The 19,379-nt window shown below is 38.6% G+C and overlaps 1 protein-coding gene across 3 annotated transcripts in view; it reads left to right on the forward strand.

Annotated features, from left to right (window-relative positions):
- Window positions 1-12,379, forward strand: part of RABL3 (RAB, member of RAS oncogene family like 3) — a gene marked incomplete at both ends in the record, with an annotated part of 37,436 nt that extends 25,057 nt beyond the window's left edge. Inside the window, 5 exons of one of the 3 annotated variants that reach the window (XM_079705477.1) lie at window positions 1,846-1,996; window positions 7,265-7,336; window positions 11,685-11,723; window positions 12,090-12,131; window positions 12,314-12,379. In XM_079705477.1, the coding sequence (XP_079561603.1) occupies window positions 1,846-1,996; window positions 7,265-7,336; window positions 11,685-11,723; window positions 12,090-12,131; window positions 12,314-12,379 (370 nt within the window). The remainder of the gene's footprint in view (window positions 1-1,845; window positions 1,997-7,264; window positions 7,337-11,684; window positions 11,724-12,089; window positions 12,132-12,313) is intronic. The other 2 variants (XM_079705476.1, XM_079705478.1) reach the window with 2 other exon arrangements.
- Window positions 12,380-19,379: the final 7,000 nt, after the last annotated feature.

Genomic DNA, 19,379 nt, shown 5'->3' on the forward strand with positions numbered 1-19,379 from the left:
TGTGTGAGGGTTTGGTTGAGGTCGATTTTTGTATATGAATGTCCAATTGTTCCAACATTATTTGTTTCTCTGAATCCTAATCTTCATAATGGTAGTTAAATATAGTGGCCTGAAAGATGCAAGGTTTTTTGTTTTCGCTTAAGTGATACTGAGCATATAATACAATACCTGGTTATCTGTCTCTTTGTGATGATAAGGTGTTATCAGACTTATCCATTCATGATAAAATTCCCCATTTACTTTCTACCTAATGATTTAAAAAGAAAAAAAGAATTTTGAGATCAAATTTCAAATTGGATATAAGATTTAATGAAAGAAAGTGAGAAAAAGGAAAGTTAAAAAGAGAAATAAGAGAACAGATTGTAAATATACATATATTATGTGCAACATATGTTATGTTACATATATACAATAAATATATATGTTAATGTGCAAGAGATTATGAAAGACTGCAAGTGACAAATATGTGTATCAAAGATGATGTTTGATAAAATATATACAAAAAGTTGTATGTAAGCCAGAGTTAGAGTATGGGGGGAAAAAAGTCCTAAAGGAGGGCACTTTCAAAACTTTATTCTCTAATAAAGCAAATTTCAGTTTTGGACCATGTCTCCTAAGTCAACATTGATGTTAGTAAGAAAAATCAAAGGCCTTGAACTCAAACTATTGTTGGCTTTGATGCAGTAATTAGAATGATAGTATTTTTATGAAATGGGAGGTAACATAATTGAAAACAGTTTTGTTCCAAGGCTGAACAGTAACTAAGGCTCTGTAAGGTTATTGTGAAGGGCAAAAAGATTTGGTAAGTTCTTGTGCATGGCACACACACAAACACAATTTAGATTATTCAAAGAGAAAGAAGAGTGATGTCAAAGGAAGGAAAAAAATTATGCTCACCTGGTTTGTATTGATTGGGTTATGCAATATTGATTTACTGTCATAAGGTGTTGCAACCAGATTTTGCTGACTGTTATAAACTGAGCTTATAATATGTCAGAACTCCAAATCTGTTTCATTTCTCATATGTGAGTAGAATTTATATTAATTGAACAACATTGGGCTCTATGTTCCTTTCAGTAATAGAAAGACAGTGACCCAAGGCCACTAACCCTAAGTGATTCTTACTACCTGTTCTGTGTCTCCCACAGCTCTCGTGTCAGGACAAACAACTATTTGGTACTTAATTCTTTCCTTTTACTATTCATTTTGCATTTCAGTTGTTTCTTTCCCTTTCCATTTGTTGAATCCATCTTTCCCCAGGCTGTAGCATCACCTATGGTTGATTTATTCTGGCCTTCGGCATTCCTATTTCTGATTTTCCTAAAATGATCTATTTTTCTTTACTATTCATAGACAGAAATGAGTATGGTAGGTGTAAAACTTATGCATACCCCAGAAGGTACCCAGAAGCTTGACATTTTCCCCTCTGGCAAAAGGCGTGACTGCCATGCTAGGGTACTGGGTTTTCTCTCCACTGAGGTTTGAATCCACTCTCTGCATCTACCCAGAAAAATTCCTGAGCTGTTAGCCTTAGAAGACAGAGCTTTGGGAGAAGTCAAGTCAAACTACTTTCATATACCTGGTGGGCACTCAGTTTATTCAAGTAGTCTATAAAGACCCATGGGACAAGTTTTGAGTTGTTGAATTAATAGTTGGAACTTGAAAGATGGTGAGGATTGATTGAAAAAATGAACAAGTAGGTGGGAGAAAAGTAAGTTTATAGGTAATGGGTGAGCAAGAGTCAGTGAAGCATCTGTAAAATAGTGTGAGTAGTTGCATTTAAATATTACACATCTACATCAGAAAGGTCAATTCTATTCACCTCTTCATTATTATTTGTCACAGGGATTATGACCGGGAACAGTTTGCTGATAACCAAATCCCACTGTTGGTAATAGGGACTAAACTGGATCAGATTCATGAAACCAAGCGCCATGAAGTTTTAACTAGGACTGCTTTCCTGGCTGAGGATTTCAATGCAGAAGAGATTAATTTGGTGTGTATTTTTTACTAATGCATGTTTGTATTATTATCGGGTAAAGGCAAAACCAAAGACTTTGAAAGTTCTGTATTCTCACAGAGGAAGCTTTATATTTGAAATCAGGCATTTGGGTTCTAGTCCAAAAAGTAACGAAGATTGGAGCCAACATAGATTATGAGATGGGCAAAGCCTCCTTATATGCTGACCTGCTGGAATGTTCAAACTTTGTTTTATTCTTGCTTTAGAAAAGCCTCTTAGCTTCTTAAACTATAGAATTTACCTTAAAGGGGAAACAAGTATATAAATGAGAAAATTACAAACTGTAAACTAGGAGTGCTTCATAAGCATTAGTTTATATAAACTAATGTATAGTTAGTAATGTATAAGCATTAGTTTATACAGTGGATTGAGTCCTTTCCTGAGATATTTAGCTCAATTAGAACTGGACATTAAGAAGGCTAGAAAAGTTCTCATATAAGCTAGTTAGTGTTGCCTAGAGAATGATCCTGGCCAGCAGCTTCAGTCATGGTTTATATGTCATTGTTCGCAAGTAGGATTTCTGCAACATATCAGTGCACTGGCATTCCAGACGTGGTGGTGGTAGTTTAATACTACTAATGGCTAACATTTATTAAGCACTTATTAGTGCCAAGCACTGTTCTAGTGCTCTATGTACATTATCTCACATGCATAGTCTTCACATCAATCCTATAAGGTAGGTACTATAAGTACCTCCATTTTAAAAACGAAGACTAGAAGCAAAGAGGGGTAATTAGGCCAAGGTTACACAGGTCAAACCAGGCACTCTGACTCTAGAGACCATGCTCTACAATTAAGCCTGTTTTCCACTTAATTATCCTTCACCTAACATTTAGAATCTCGGAGCTGAAAGAATTGTTAGAAATCATCTAGATCACCAATTACTCAAACCTGACTGTGTATTCAATATTATAGTTTTTGTGAAAATTTTTGAATAAGTGCCCCACAGCTGGAGCTTTTTATTCATAAGGTTTGACAAAAGGACTCAGTAATTTTAACTAATGACTCAGCTGATTCTGATGCCCTTTCTCTGTGAATCAACATTGGTGAACATGGCTTGGTTCAACTCCACCTGTACCCCCATAATTGAGTCAGCTTTTGCCTGCCATTCCATTGTTTTTTACATTCTGCTTTGCAGTGGAGGTGCTTTATTTTTCTCAGCTGCCACCATGGAATATTCAGCATAAATACCCAGGTAGTCAACACTGGACCATCATATTCCAGAGAATTCCTGTTACATAGAATATATAATATCCTTGTCAAAGAAGTACTGAGGTTACTTTGTTTGAACATTGTTTCCAAAGGGAAATTACCATTGAATAGCTTAATTTGTTCCAGCAATTACTTTTTTTTTTTTTTTTTTTTTTTTTTTTGCGGTACGCGGGCCTCTCACTGTTGTGGCCTCTCCCGCTGCGGAGCACAGGCTCCGGACGCACAGGCTCAGTGGCCATGGCTCACAGGCCCAGCCGCTCCGCGGCATGTGGGATCCTCCCAGACCGGGGCACGAACCTGTGTCCCCTGCATCGGCAGGCGGACTCTCAACCACTGCGCCACCAGGGAGGCCCCTACTTTTTTTTTTAATAATAAAAGTAGCTGGCATTTATTAAGTGCTTACACATGCTAGACACATACTATTTTACTTTTAATGTATTTTAGAATGCATCTGTTTCCAGTGCCTGTGGGTTTCTGTGACAATCATGTAGATATGTGCTTTTCCTATTTTACTTGCAAAGTCAGGGCGATCTTTAATTGTTAACAAGATGTAAAGGTACTCAAGTGGCAAACATGGTCTTCACAGAATTCACATACAACATACTTATGGCCTTTTATCAGTGTACACCTTCAAGAACACAGCAGAAACAAGAGGGTTTTGAGGATGCAGGGAAGAAAAAATGAGGAGGAAAATTGGATAAGAGTTTCAAAAAGAGGTAACAGTCAAAAAGACTCAGCAAGTAAATATAAAGTCTCAAGTAAAAACTAATTTAACACTGTTAGTGCTAGCATCTTTGGTTACTGTAGGAATTTACTTAAAATTATTAAAAAGTAAGAATTAACATAACTGTATACATCAAAGATAGAATCAAAGCTTTCTTGTGCCTGGAAAAAAAAAGGCAAGTTGTTTAAATTATAAACAGGGAGGAGATTACTTATTTTTTAAAATCCTATTAGGTTTTTTTGTGTCTAGTACAAATTTTCCTCTGTTATGTGTTTACTTCAAACTGATCATTCTGAAGCATCTTCCCTAGTTAATGTTTCTTTCTCAAGCTTAGGCAAGCATTTAGAGATATCAGTTTTCAGGCTTTGCCCTCCACCTTGATCAATAGCAGATAGTTACAGTTCTTTCAGATCTAAAATTCTCTTCCTAAAATCATAGGGTTTCTCTAGCCTGGTCAACCTGAAATTGTGGAGGCTTAGAAATAAGTTTTTGGGAGGTTTTGTCTGTTTGTTTGATGTTTGATTTAATTTTTGTATTTAGTACTTTAGCTCTATTTGGAGTCATCTCTGAAGTCTTTTGACAATCTGATGATTATGTGATCAATATCTGTTTTGTAAAACATATCTAATACAGATCTAGTTAAGGTTTGTCTTTTATATGCCTCAATTGCTGTATAAATGTGTTCAAACATGATTTCAAATACAACAGTTTACACGATGACATTTCAGTCTGCTTAATCCATATATAGAATTATCTTTTATTATGTTAGGTGCTTTTGTGTCTGAAAATTCAATCTGATGGCATTTTCTTGGGATGAAGAAAGAAGGAAACTAATATTTCAGTACCTACTATGTGTCAGACATTCATTATCTCATTTAATTTTCACAAAAATCCTATGGGTTAAGTATCACTATCTCCATTTCACAAATGAATAAGCTCAACTTTAAAGGTTTAGTAACCTAACCAATGTCACACAATCTAGAGATGTTGGGATAGATACTCAGATTGAGAGCCTCCTGGCTTCAAAGACCTCTGATTTTTCTTTTACTCTATGATCTTTGAAAAGTTGTAGTCTCTCTTTTCTTTTGTTGTTTTGGAAAATGTATAGCTTCTGGTCAGAATTTAAAATGTGAGCCTTGAATGTTGTATATTGGTAAAATAGGGATTGTTACAAAATGCATTGGAAAGGAATCATGTGGGCTTAGAGATTACAATCAGAATAAATGCAACAATAATAACTTCAGTGATTTCCCAAGGGACACAGGTGATCTATAACTGAAAAAATAAATACCATCCTTGCAAAGGAGCCTATATGATATCCCCATGGTTGGGTCTTAGGTGGCATTTGAGGTACAAATCAAAGTACTCAGTCTCTTGAGTTGGCAAGTCAGTGATGACAAGCTAAGGCAATTCAACATTGGAATTCCAGGAAAGGGATAGTAAACCTTTTAAGGTCTTTACTAATCATTGCAATGTACTAGTCACTTCATTATAATGTTTCAGATTCTTTTGTCTCTTCAGAGCCCCATTTTTTCCTATTTGTATCCTAATAGTAAATATCTGTTGTTTATTATTAAAAATAATATTTAATGATATTTTAAAATAAACTTTCTATTGTTTATTTTAACCAAAAAATATATCTATTGTTTATTATTATCTTTATGGCCTACCAAGAGATGTAGTGCCTTGCATTCAGTGAGTGAGAAATCCCTGGCCACCGTTCTGTTTGTTTTTTGCTCCTCTTGCTCTTTATTTTCATGCTTCCTACTATTCCTAAGAACTTCATAGTACTTAAGTTAGTTGAGCACTGGTGAGTAACTAGTACTAAAAAGTGAAGTGTGGTCCTCAGAATGGGAGAAAATATTTGCAAATGAAGCAACTGACAAAGGATTAATCTCCAAAATATACAAGCAGCTCATGCAGCTCAATATCAGAAAAACAAACAGCCCAATCCAAAAATGGGCAGAAGACCTAAATAGACATTTCTCCAAAGAAGATATACAGATTGCCAACAAACACATGAAAGGATGCTCAACATCACTAATCATTAGAGAAATGCAAATCAAGACCACAATGAGGTATCACCTCACAACGGTGAGAATGGCCATCATCAAAAAATCTAGAAACAATAAATGCTGGAGAGGATGTGGAGAAAAGGGAACCCTCTTGCACTGTTGGGAATGTAAATTGATACAGCCACTATGGAGAACAGCATGGAGGTTCCTTAAAAAACTAAAAACAGAACTACCATATGACCCAGCAATCCCACTACTGGGCATATACCCTGAGAAAACCATAATTCAGAAACAGACATGTACTACAATGTTCATTGCAGGAGTATTTAAAATAGCCAGGACATGGAAGCAACCTAAGTGTCCATCGACAGATGAATGGATAAAGAAGATGTGGCACATATATACAATGGAATATTACTCAGCCATAAAAAGAAATGAAATTGAGTTATTTGTAGTGAGGTGGATGGACCTAGAGTCTGTCATACAGAGTGAAGTAAGTCAGAAAGAGAAGAACAAGTACCATATGCTAACACATATATATGGAATCTAAAAAAAAATAAAAAATAGTTCTGATGAACCTAGGCGCAGGACAGGAATAAAGAAGCAGATGTAGAGAATGGACTTGAGGACACGGGGAGGGGGAAGGGTAAGCTGGGACGAAGTGAGAGAGTAGTAACATTGACATGTATACACTATCAAATGTAAAATAGATGGCTAGTGGGAAGCAGCTGCATAGCACAGGGAGATCAGCTCCGTGCTTTGTGACCACCTAGAGGGGTGGGATAGGGAGGGTGGGAGGGAGGTGCATGAGGGAGGGGATATGGGGATATATGTATACATATAGCTGATTCACTTCGTTATATAGCAGAAACTAACACACCATTGTAAAGCAATTATACTCCAATAAAGATGTTAAAAAAAAGTGTTGTCTGTTTTTAATAGCTCTATTTCTGCTTTTGAAGGTAAATGTAGGCAGGTCACCTAATTAGTATGTTGGTTTTGTTGTTAGTAAGACATTAACAATCCTGTCTTCCTTTATGAATTATTTGATGATGAATACAGTGGTTCAGTGTCCTCTAAAATTGCCTAAAATAACAAAGAGTAAGTGGCCTCACCTTCCTTTAGCACTTTCCTCTTTGCTCTGTGCATCATAATTTGAAAATTACTTGAATATTTTATGCGAGTATTATGCCTAATATTTTACTATAGAAATGTGCAAGAGTAACAGTAATGACTCACAAAGAGCTTATGTTTCCTAACGTTTAATTGTGGATCTTATGTTTTATCTTCTAGGATTGCACAAATCCACGGTACTTAGCTGCAGGTTCTTCCAATGCTGTCAAGCTCAGTAGGTTTTTTGATAAGGTAATGGCTTCAATTAAGTTATTTTTAAACTTAATTTATGTATTATGAGAGTTTAAACTCTTTGTAGAATGCTTTGTCCTTTTATTCCTTCATCCTAAACTTCACAGCCTGAATACTACTTGTTTTGATCTCTTATCTTGTCAGTGTAATTGCTCAAGGCCTGCTGACGTGTTTATTCTATCACCAGTGTTCTCTAAGCAAAGGATGAAAGCTACTGGATTCAAATGGGGTTTTTTAAGATACCTAATTCCCTCCTTAAAACAATTTATGTTTCCATATTTTCTAGCATTTTTGTGCTTATTCACCACCCCCAAGTCCCCACAAAAGGCACTAAACTGAGGACATTCTGCTTAAAGCCCTGAGTTTTTTTGCTCTCCCAGCTACTAATATTCTCCATATAAATGTTACTGTTACTTTTAAGGCTAGGTCATCTTCTTGATTCCCTAGTTTTCCCTATCAGAAACCTTTGCATTCCAATTATTGACTCTTACCAGCATCATCTTATTGTCCAGAACTGGAATGAAAATGTAGCATTTTCAACGTACTAGTAAATTAGAGCACTGTTTGTCTTTCCTTCACAAGGCCATACAACTGCATTGCATACAATATTGACCAAGTTAAATTGTTTACCCAGTGTTGACATTGTGTAGTAAAGTAAAATAGGATGTATTTCTGTATTATTATTGAAAAAAGATTAATTTCTGTCTTATATTTCCTTTTACAAGTAATCTCCCAAGAAAAAAATTTCCCTCCTCATAGCTCTTCTTTATGAATCATTTTTCTTTTCACTATTTAGAAATCTAATATTTGGCTCTTTTGTCCAATAGGTCAGCATAAGGTGAGCCCCACACTCCATCCCTGTTTAATATTAGGCCACTGGGAAATTTTTGCTTTATTGCAGAACTTCCCAACTGGTTTGTGGCCAAAAGGGTACAGGTGCACTGAGATAGTGATCCCCTCAGTTCTCAGAGCAGCCAGAGCCCCTGGCCTGGCTCTTCCACTTACTCCATTTGTACATTTGCTAATGTATAAATATTAGCATTTTCTAAATGTGTCATGACATGAAAAAATGGTTGGAAGCACTGCAAGGAGCCAAATTTTCTCTCCACATTGTTTTCAAACTTAAAACGTAAGAACTTCCATTTGTTTAGATCCGTGGCCGCTATCTATGTCCCCTAGGAGCAGCATCATATAGATCTGTGTCTGACATGGAAAGATCCCACAATATATTGTTTAAATTTTAAATAATTTATTAATTTTAAAATTAAAAAAGTAAAATGTGGGCTTCCCTGGTGGCGCAGTGGTTGAGAGTCCGCCTGCCAATGCAGGGGACATGGGTTCGTGCCCCGGTCCTGGAAGATCCCACGTGCCGCAGAGTGGCTAGGCCCATGAGCCGTGGCCGCTGAGCCTGTGCGTCCGGAGCCTGTGCTCCACAACGGGAGAGGCCACAACAGTGAGAGGCCCACGTACCGCAAAAAAAAAATAAATAAATAAAATAAAATAAAATAATAAGTTATATCCTAGAGAAACAATGGGTTATAGATCAGTTTGACCCAAGTTGCCAGGCAAGACTACTTAAAAAAAAAAAGAGGGAACTTGGTTGGTTTTAAGAAGAGAGCAAGTTTTGATAAGAGGAGACTTCCCTGGTGGTCCAGTGGTTAAGACTCCGTGCTCCCAATGCAGGGGGCCCGGGTTCGATCCCTGGTCAGGGAACTAGATCCCACATGCTACAACAGAGATCCCGCGTGCCGGCAACTAAGAGCCGGCGCAGCCAAATAAATAAATAATTTTTTAAAAAATGGTTTGATAAGAGAAGGACGTTGCCAGTTGAGGGCAGAGAATTATGAGCAAAATTGAAAAGCAACTTTTCTCTTGGTTTCCTAAATCACAAACAAAGTCAAGTGGATTAAGGGGTTGGCCAGGACTTCCCTGGTGGCGCAGTGGTTAAGAATCCACCTGCCAAGGCAGGGGACATGGGTTCCCTGTTCCTGGAGGATCCCACATGCCACGGAGCAACTAAGCCCGTGCGCCACAACTACTGAGGCTGCACTCTAGTGCCCACGAGCCACAACTCCTGAGCCCACGTGCCACAGTTATTGTAGCCAGCACGCCTAGAGCCTGTGCTCCGCAACAAGAGAAGCCACCACAGTGAGGAGACCGCGCACCGCAACGAAGAGTAACCCCCTCTCGCCGCAACTAGAGAAAGCCTGCGCGCAGCAATGAAGGCCCAATGCAGCCAAAAATTAATTAATTAATTAATTAATTAAAAAAAAAAAAAGGTGGGCCAGACCTCCAGACTGAGGTGGTTGCCTGAAAACAAGGGACTTGGCAGCTAGATATGACTTTACATCATATCTTCCAGAATTTAGTGTAAAGATTTCTTTTCCAAGGGACTTCCCTGGTGGCACAGTGGTTAAGAATCCACCTGCCAATGTAGGGGACACGGGTTTGAGCCCTGGTCTGGGAAGATCCCACAGACTGCAGAACAACTAAGCCCACGAGCCACAACTACTGAGCCCACATGCTGCAACTACTGAAGCCCGTGTGCCTAGAGCCCATGCTCTGCAACAAGAGAAGCCACTGCAATGAGAAGTCCATGCAGCACAACAAAGAGTAGACCCCGCTCGCTGCAACTAGAGAAAGCCCGCGTGCAGCAGCAAAGACTCAAAAATTAAATAAATAAATAAATAAAAGATTTCTTTTCCAAGAGGGAATCTAATCCTCTTCCACACTCCCTTCGCTAATAGTAATTCCTAACCACTCTAGAGTAATAGAATTTTCCTGTCCTACCCTGGAGAGAGGAAGGAAAATCAGTCCTGTCATAGTTTTTGTGGTGTCAGGTATTTTAGGTGGGTACTAATCATGAACCAGCTTTTCTACCTTTGAGGCCAGTGAGTGCAACCTTACCCTGAGTCTCTTGTGGCTAAAAGTAACCCATCCATAGTCTCGAAGATAAAAGAATCCAGATGATATGGCTGTTAGGCCAATGGGAGCAAGCTGCTGCAGGCCTGGAAGAAGATGCTCTGCTTTATTTTGAGGAAGCTCCTAGCTTCATAATTCTAGATTCTAATGTCTTAGAGTTAATCTCCAGCTAATCTGTATTCTAATCTGCTGAACTTTTCTTAATCACATTTAAGGCTCTGGGTAAAGAAAATAATACTGCCTCTGTCAGCATTGCAGTTTCTCAAGTGTTAGAACAGAGTTCTTTTTTTTTTTTTTTTTTAACGTTTTTCATCATGTGAATGTAGAGAACAAACGTATGGACACCAAGGGGGGAAAGTGGCGGGGGGTGGGGGAGGGTGGTGGTGGGATGAACTGGGAGATTTTGATTGACATGTATACACTAATATGTGTAAAATAGATAGCTAATAAGAACCTGCTGTATAAAAAATAAATAAAATTCAAAAAAATGTTTTTCATCATGTGAAAATATGGTGCTCTGAAACTCATGTTAAGGCATATATTTTGAAGGCTTCTTTTCAGTAGTAGTGATGGATTTGTACAGATACAGCCACTGCTTTACCGTATTTCTCCTACTGACCAAATACAGACAATTCCGAAACTGCTGAATTAAGGGTGCAGATTAAGTCGGAAAAGAAGTTAATTGACTGCTTTTGATGTTGTGTCATCTGTCTCCATTAAGGACGGACAGAATTTACAACTGTGTTTACTAGAGGGATGTGGCAGTTTACTACATTATACAGACAGACTCCTCTTTAAAGAATAGGTATGCTATTGTAGTAGCAAAAGTGCTTTGCTTTTATCTTATGGATTCTGTTTGGTGCCTTTTGGGGCCAACTGCTAGGGAACTTTGAGCCAAATTTGCAGCCATACACTAGGAATTGCATGGGATGTCATGTCACTGTCTGGTTATTTAGTCTCTTTTGTTGTTGATGTGTTGTTTTTTTTTTGCGCGGTACGCGGGCCTCTCACTGTTGTGGATCCCCATTGTGGAGCACAGGCTCCGGACGCGCAGGCTCAGCAGCCATGGCTCACGGGCCTAGCCGCTCCGCGGCATGTGGGATCTTCCCGGACCGGGGCACGAACCCGTGTCCCCTGCATCGGCAGGCGGACTCTCAACCACTGCGCCACCAGGGAAGCCCCTGTTCATGTATTTTTTGACCTATCATTAATGCTTTTTGGAACAAGAGGCAGGCTTTTATAAAAATACTTCCACAATCCTGATCTCATTAGCACCAGATTTAACTCATTGTACAAGATGTCTGTCGCCGTTGAAAAGACTCTTAATTTGGGTATATACCTTTTAGTGCCATTAGTGGGCATTGCAGTTACCACCTTTGCAAGGTATATGTGCCAAGCCCTTAAAATCTTTATTTGTTTTTCACAGGTCATAGAGAAGAGATACTTTTTAAGAGATGGTAATCAGGTCTGTATCTATCTTTTCTTGATAAAATGATTTCTTGAAATTGGAGAGAGATTTGACTTATTTGAAATTAATTTCCAAATTTACTTTTGAATTTTTTTTTAAAAAGTGGGGTTGCGGGGAGTCCTTTGCAGGCCCAAGCAACTGACTTTCTTCTGTCCTGTTAAATACAAAAGAAAAAATCAGATCAGGGGAAAATAAGGGTCTAAGAAACAAAAAGAATCCAGAGATAAGGTTACATTATAAAATAATAGAATTGCTTGAGACTCCAAAGGCATATATATCCAGAGTCTATCACAATGCAAATAATTCATATAAAAGTCCAATAGGTGAATATTATGAGATTCACCGCCATCCTGTCTGATTTAGATGGCACTATCACCAATTGTTTGGCAAACGTTTTTCATTTCGGTAGAATTTATTTTTATTATTTAATCTGCTGTGGTTTTCTGAGTAAAACAGCAGAAAGATAGTTATTTAAAGAACGACAGCCCAACATACAGAAACAGAAAATAAGGAGAACATTTTAAAGACTATTAGCATTTGAACTCTGCCTGCTTGAGTCCTAATATGATTATCTTTCTTGCCTACAGATTCCAGGCTTTCCTGATCGAAAAAGGTTTGGGGGAGGAACATTAAAGAGCTTACATTATGACTGAATTACACTCATCCTTTGAAGAGTAAGCAAGCTGTGGCAGTTTTTCACAGCTTTCTTTTTGCTGTGTCAGTTATTAATGTCTCAGGCTTTTAACAAAATCATCTTAAAATGCCACCCTTCAGCCTCACCCTTTAATGGAAAACTGAAAGGAAGTAACAGGGTGGGAAGTCCAAACTTTGTCCCCATTCTCTCTGTTCCTCACCTTTCGTCCCTGTTTATAGATTATATAAAAGCCTTGTGGAAATACGAGATGTCAAAATGATGCAGTAAATGAGCAGCGACAGAATGCTGCAGAGAAAATTTACTCTTGCCCAGAGCTGGAGGGTTTTTATGGGTCTGTAATTTTCCCACACTCCTTGCTGAAGGCTTAATTAAGTACTTCAAAAATGTATCTCTATTGTTTTACCTTCTGAGGGGAAAGGTTATGTTAACCAGCCCTGAGTTGTCCACCCCAAATACTCTCTGTCATTTTCAAAGAAGCAAAATGGTGTTATTTAACTGCCTCCACCTTCATCAGGCAAAAGGATGCCTAATAATAGCAACCCTTTCTCTCTCCTCTCCTTTGCAAATGGCTCAGTGGCTGGAAGAGTCTGACTAATAGCTGGAGTTAAATATAAATAGATTAATAATACACAGAGAACAACAGTACCAGAAAAGAAGAATTATGCGAGAAATTGACAGCTCACTAAATCCTTCACTCTTTAGGTTACAGCTGTCTGCACCCGCTTACTGTTTTCTGTTTGGAAATAGGTAGGGTGAAATCTAAGACCTGCACAAGGGCAGTAAGAGAGATTTACAGCCTCCTCAGTTTTTATTTTTATTTTTGAAGGAAAGATCAACTCCTAAAATGTCCCTTAACTATAGTCCGTAAACTAAGAATATTATTCTTTGTGTCAACAATGTATTTATGGAGAGAAGTAAAAATAACTTCCACAGCAACACATTTACATGAATTATGGACTAGGATTCTTGGATTTCATAATCCAAAATTTGGGGGCGGGGTGTATATATGCATAATTGTTCATCATTACTTTTTTTACCCATCTTTTTTGCTTGTGTAATTGCCTTTGCCCCAGTCTTTGTTAATATATAAACCTGTTTTACGAAAACTGTAATTTGCTGCCTTATTCAACAACTCCTTTTCACATGTATTCTCTCTAGGAGGTCTCTGCACTCCTGATTTTGCTCCATATTAAAGTATAATAATAATAAATACACAGTTTCAGCTTCTCATTTTAAAACTAGGGGAAAAAAACAGTAAATTCTCTTTCTATTCCGTACTTTGGAAATCAAGGTGTGCTGAAAGAGGATATTAAAATGACGATGTTAGAGAGTGCTTTTAGAAAGTCTGTCTTGGGAATTTGGCAAGGGATTTTAAAGCACTTTTCATCAGCTAGGATCTTCTCCAGTCTTTCTTCACATCCTCCCCCACAAGAGTTAGCCCCGATTTTTTTTTTGACATAAAGGAGAGCTATGCAAATCAGGATCTGTATGTGGAATTTGGCACAAGTATTTTGTGACAGTGGCTGTGCAGTTAAGAAGTAGAAACCAAATGCATATGCAGAAGACCTAAAGCAACTGAAGCTCTTTGTATTCCTCTTTTAAAAAATAAATCAATAACCCTTAATTAGAAAGAAGATCTATTCCAATTTCTCTATTTTCTCCCTTATTAAAAAATAAGATGAAAATAACCTATCACTGATGGCTTCAGGGTCAACCTTGAAAAATTAACAATACTCAACTTCTTTGTTCTTGCTGTCAGGCTTGACTCCTGAATTATCGTTTTCTAAGAGAAAATGATTTTAATCATCTAAGGTAAGTTTGTTGCAGCATTAGTAGCAGCAAAATAAGGTTGTTGGCCAAAGTGAATGTTATTAGCCAGAGTTCTTCAAAAAGAATCTTTTGAAGCATAATTTTTGCTAAGACTTCCTGAGACCTGCTCATAAAAATTGCTTTTAGGTAATAAACAAGTTTAAATACCAAATACTTCCTAAAAAGTGTTAAAGCTTTAATTTTCTTACTTTCTTGATGGAACAAATTGCTAGCTATAAGAGAACTTTTTTTTTTCCCCTGTTGTGATTCAGATGTCTAACCAACGTTCTTACTCACTGTGGAGGCAACCAGATATGAAGATCTGTGGCCACTCATCTGTCCCCCAGGCCGCTTAGTTGGAATCCAACTAAGGATTTGGGTTGGTCTCTCTACCTTAGTGCTCTAGAGAGAGCGCCACTCCCAAAGGGGTTGATCCATATCAGCTTTACTCAGGTTCTCAAAAGTCCCTGAACTTGGGACATCTATGATATAATCCAGGTGCCGTGACACTGCTGTTTTTCTCTCCATTCTGGAAGTGGACTGCATAGAACTGATGTGCTGGGCCATCGGACTGAAGTGAAGAGCTCCTAACCACTGCCATAATCAGAGCTTTTGAGTCTTCATTTCAACAGGGTATGCTTTAGCACCCAACCTAGGTAAGGCCTTATATGGTTATCTAAATGTTGGTTTAATTGAAATTTTTAAAGTACAGGTAGCGTCTATTTTAAGAAGTTTGAAGTCTAACAGGATGTCTGCATTGATTTAACATCTGTTAAAATTCAAAGGATGATACTCTGGGGGAAGGAGGAGAAGGAAGTTAAAAAATTCGTTTCTCCATAGTCCCAAAACTGAGTTAAATTACTGTGGTAGAAGAGGAAGGGTTTCAGGAAATCTAGCACTGGGAGAACCCTGAGCCTCACATATTCCCCAGTATGTTTGCCTAATGCAAAATTGGAGTTGGAGCCTACCAGCCCTGCTCCATAGAGTAGGAAAAGGATCCAACTTCGAGTAACAATAAGCACCTACATTTAAGGACTCAAAGCAATGGCTTTCAAACTCAAATGTGTATGAAAGTCCTCTGAAGTGCTTGTTTAAACTGCAGATTCCAGGATTTCTTCTGCCCGCCTCGCCCAATTCTGTGTATATGGGATAGAGCCAGGATTTTGTATTTTTAACAGGCAAACCAGGTGATTTTGATGCAGGTAGCTCAGGATCCACCCTTTGAAAAAAATAAACCCATATCAAAAACGTAGGGAACACATGGATTGTAGACTCTACCTTATGGCACCATTATAGCAGAGTTCATCAGAGTGCATGATCGCCCCTTAATGAACTAAGTAAGCCACTCCTCCCTCTCAAGGCTGCACATGCCACAGCAATCGTAACGTGATTGTCACATCCTCTATTGGCAAAACAGGAAATATTTGTCTTCGATGTACTGCTACCCATTTTTAATACTAGCACTTTCTACCCTCTGGGTATATCTATTTCTAATGAAATGCCTTGCCATCTTATACATAGCCCCTCTCTTATACCACATTTGTTTTCTCAGCTGGCCAACCACTAAGCTTTACCAAGGTCATCGATAAGTAAAGGTGAAGAATGAAGCCCCTAAACTTCAACAAAGATGTAAAATCTTGCTCAGTACTATCAAATATATCAGGTAATCTATCAGTGTCATTTTTTTCTTGGAGACATCGGTCCTGAAGTCCTCTGTCCTCTAACTGCACTCTGGAGTGATTGTTCTCTAGGCCTGCCACTTGTCCTTCACATTACTCTATAATAATCCCCAGTTTCCTAGATGTAATATTTTCCATTTTCTTGGTGTGGATCAGTGGTCTTCCAACTGGGATGTGTGGAAGAATCTCTTCCAAGTGGTACATGGGCACGGATAGTTTTAAGGGAATCATTTTCCAGATGACTAATTCTCATATGAATGTATCTTTGTTAAGATTGATCTGCTTTTGAAGCAGCTTGTGCTGGCTCTTATTTACCACCTCTACTTTCCCAATTGCCCTTTTCCCACTACAGAAAAAGGAGCATCTCACTACTAGTGCAATAGAAATATGGCATATTGCCCCAGGGTGTAAATGTCTTCAGGATGCCAACAAAGGGACAATTCTAAATATTAGTTTTATTTAAGGATTTTGTCTGTTCCACTCCTCACAATTACAAAAAAAAAAAAAAAAAAAAAATGCAGAGCTCTTAAGGAAGAGCTCCTGAGAACAAAGCAAAGAGCTTTGGTAGGAAACATCCAAGGCTGTGGCACATTCTTTCATGTCAAGTCTTCTTGCCTGGTCTATCAAAATACCAAAACATTTTCATCAAAAATAATTATATAGGCAAAGGTATATAAAATTAACATTTTTATTTTCCCAACCCTTTCTGAGTAAATGAGTTAGACAAAGAACCTCCAAGTGAAAGGGTAACAGTTAAAGTCACTGATTCCAATAGCTGGGTAACAAAACCTTTTTCAATCAGGTTTCCAATTATTTGCTTGCAACAAAATTGAAGAAGAACCAATCTGAGTTATTGACTGATAGGTCATTAAAATAATGTTTAATGATAGGTCAGTATGTGATTTTTGGTATTTAATTCAGAAGGAATTTGAGTGCTACCATAACAAAATCCCTTCCATTCATAACTGCTTATTTATGAGAACAAATTTTCTCAACATTTATGTCTATAAAAGCAAAAAATAGGATTAAATGATGCTGAATCCTGTGTCATTCTAGAAATAAGAATTATTCATGGATATTTGAATTAATGTGGGAGGGAGCCATCTACCTCATTAAAAGAAGCATTTCCAGAAAGACTTTGCCTTTTATATTTAATAATTATTTATCAAAATGTATAGTATTTATGGGACACTGTCCTAGAGAAGAATCCTCCAGTGTCCTGTCTGGAGGGTAAAACACTTGCTGATAGCATTCTGGAAATGCAGTTGGAGAAGGAAGCTGGAGATTTCATCATTACTACACTTGGTTTTGGTCCTACTCCCCACTCCCTGATGTTTGTGAGTCCAGAGCTTCTGCAGAGAGTAAACCTATCTTGTGCTAGAATCCAGAGGTGGCAGGTATCTGGTGTCTCCAATTCCTGGTTCTTTTCAAGTTCTTCTCTTCACCTGTTCCCCATATCATTCACTGAGTCCCTCTCCCTCTGCCTGGTTTTTGGCATCTTTGTTCTTATTGCTCACCACTTTGATACTGTGACTCTGCTCTGGTCCAGTATATGCTTGCCTTGTCCCTGCACACAACCTGCTTCTTCCACTGGGTGTCTTGTTGAATGCTAATCACCCTGCCTAGAAGTCCCCCTCTTTCCCCTGCTTTAAATGTCTGCCAAAACTCCCCTTTCTGGAAGCCTTCCCTCACTAGACTCCTCCAATCTATTTCCATCAGTGCCCTAAAAACAGGTATTTGAATGCACTGCACTTCTCTGTCTTTGTGTACAATCCTCCCTCTCTTCAATGCCCTATCCAACTCTTACTCTGTGTGACTTGGCTCAGCTATCATCTCCTCAGGGAGCTAGTCAGAGCTCTGTGGTCCCTAATCCCTCCCACAGCACCCTGACTCTTTCTTGTCACAGCACACATGGCGCTCCGTTGTAATGGCCCGTTTATTGGTCAGTCTTCTCCAGCATGTGCCCTCCTACAGGACCAGACTCTCAATCATTTCTGTATCTCCCCACACCTCACAGGGCCTGGCACATAGCAGGTCCCCAATAATTGTAAGATAAATAAATAAGTGTGTGATTAGATTAAAATAGAAAGTCATCAGACATAGACTCAGAGCTATGTGTTCTGTGTTTTATTTATTCTCATTTTTCCTGTGTGTGTATGGCACAGTACCTGGCACATAGTGGTTACAAAGCAAATACTCATTTTCTTGAATTATTGTTACAAAAACAGAAAAAGACAGGAAATAAAGTGAACCCACTTGGGAGAAATCCCTAAATAGGGAATTGATAGGTTTATTCAATTTTAAATATTTTCAGGCCCCTCAAAATAATTTTCATCCAGTCAAGGATCTGTTACCACTTTCTTACTCTTTCAGAAATCTCTCACACCTTAGGAAGGAACTGAAACACCTCTTAACTCTGCCTTCAAAGCTGATTTGGAAAGAACATATAAAGTTTATGGAAAAACAAAGCAGTAAAGCTTTTCCTTTGTCGTTTATTGGTTCCCATCCATTTTTTCCCCCTAATCACCAAAGCCTAACTTCTAGGATCAATAGAGATTCAAGACCCAATGTACTCATAAACTCAGATATGCAAGAAATATTTTTCTTGAATTCACTTCTGATTTTGAGTCTGCATACTGCAGGAATAATAAAAACTTAACCTCAGTAAAGCTAGGGTTTATACCCCGCTTTCTCCCAGGTTTGCATATAAATTCCAGGGAAGCTTATATAATACCACAATGTCAGTTGTCTATGCTGAAGTATGCTGAGATGTGCTATAAGCTCCCTGGTCTGCAGGCATCAGTCCACACAGTTTGCTACCAACCTGTCACTTGTTTATATCCACATGGCTCCTTTGGCCTGGTCCTTTCTGTGCTAACACCTCAGACACAGGCAAATCATTCTGCTGCTACTGCAGTATGCTGGAGCCTGGGGACCTCTGGAGGTTGCTTAGGCCCCTTTATCTAAAGCAGAATGTGTCAAACTGGCAGCCCATAGTCATTCACACCTACGTGCATGTTTCTTGACATAACGGTATCAGTTATCTATCACTGCTTAACAAAACACCCCAATATTTAATGGCAGAAAATATGTCATTCTATTTGCTCCCAATTTTGTGGGTCAGCAGTTTGGGCTAGGTTTAGCTGGTGGTTCTCCTGCTGGTCTCACCTGGGATCACGTATGTGTCTGCAGTCATCTGGCAGCCGCATTGCCTCATTCACACATCTGGCAGCTAGTGCTGGGCTGTTGAGTGCCTGGACCTCTTGGTCTCATTCTCAAGGAGGCTAGCCTGACTTCTCTGAATGGTGGTCTCAAGTAGCAAGAAATGGGCAAATCCTAAGGCACAAGCATTTTTCAAACCTCTGCTTGTGTTGTGTTTGCTATTGGCCAAAGTAAGATTCAAGGAGGTAAGTAAAAGACTCCGTCTCATGTTGGGAGGAGCAGCAAAGTCACATTGCAAAGGGGCATGCATACAAGGATGAAAGGAATCTGTGGGCATTTTTTGCAACC

This window comes from Hyperoodon ampullatus (genome assembly GCF_949752795.1).
Source record: "Hyperoodon ampullatus genome assembly, chromosome: 5".
NCBI classification, from domain to species: Eukaryota; Metazoa; Chordata; class Mammalia; order Artiodactyla; family Ziphiidae; genus Hyperoodon; species Hyperoodon ampullatus.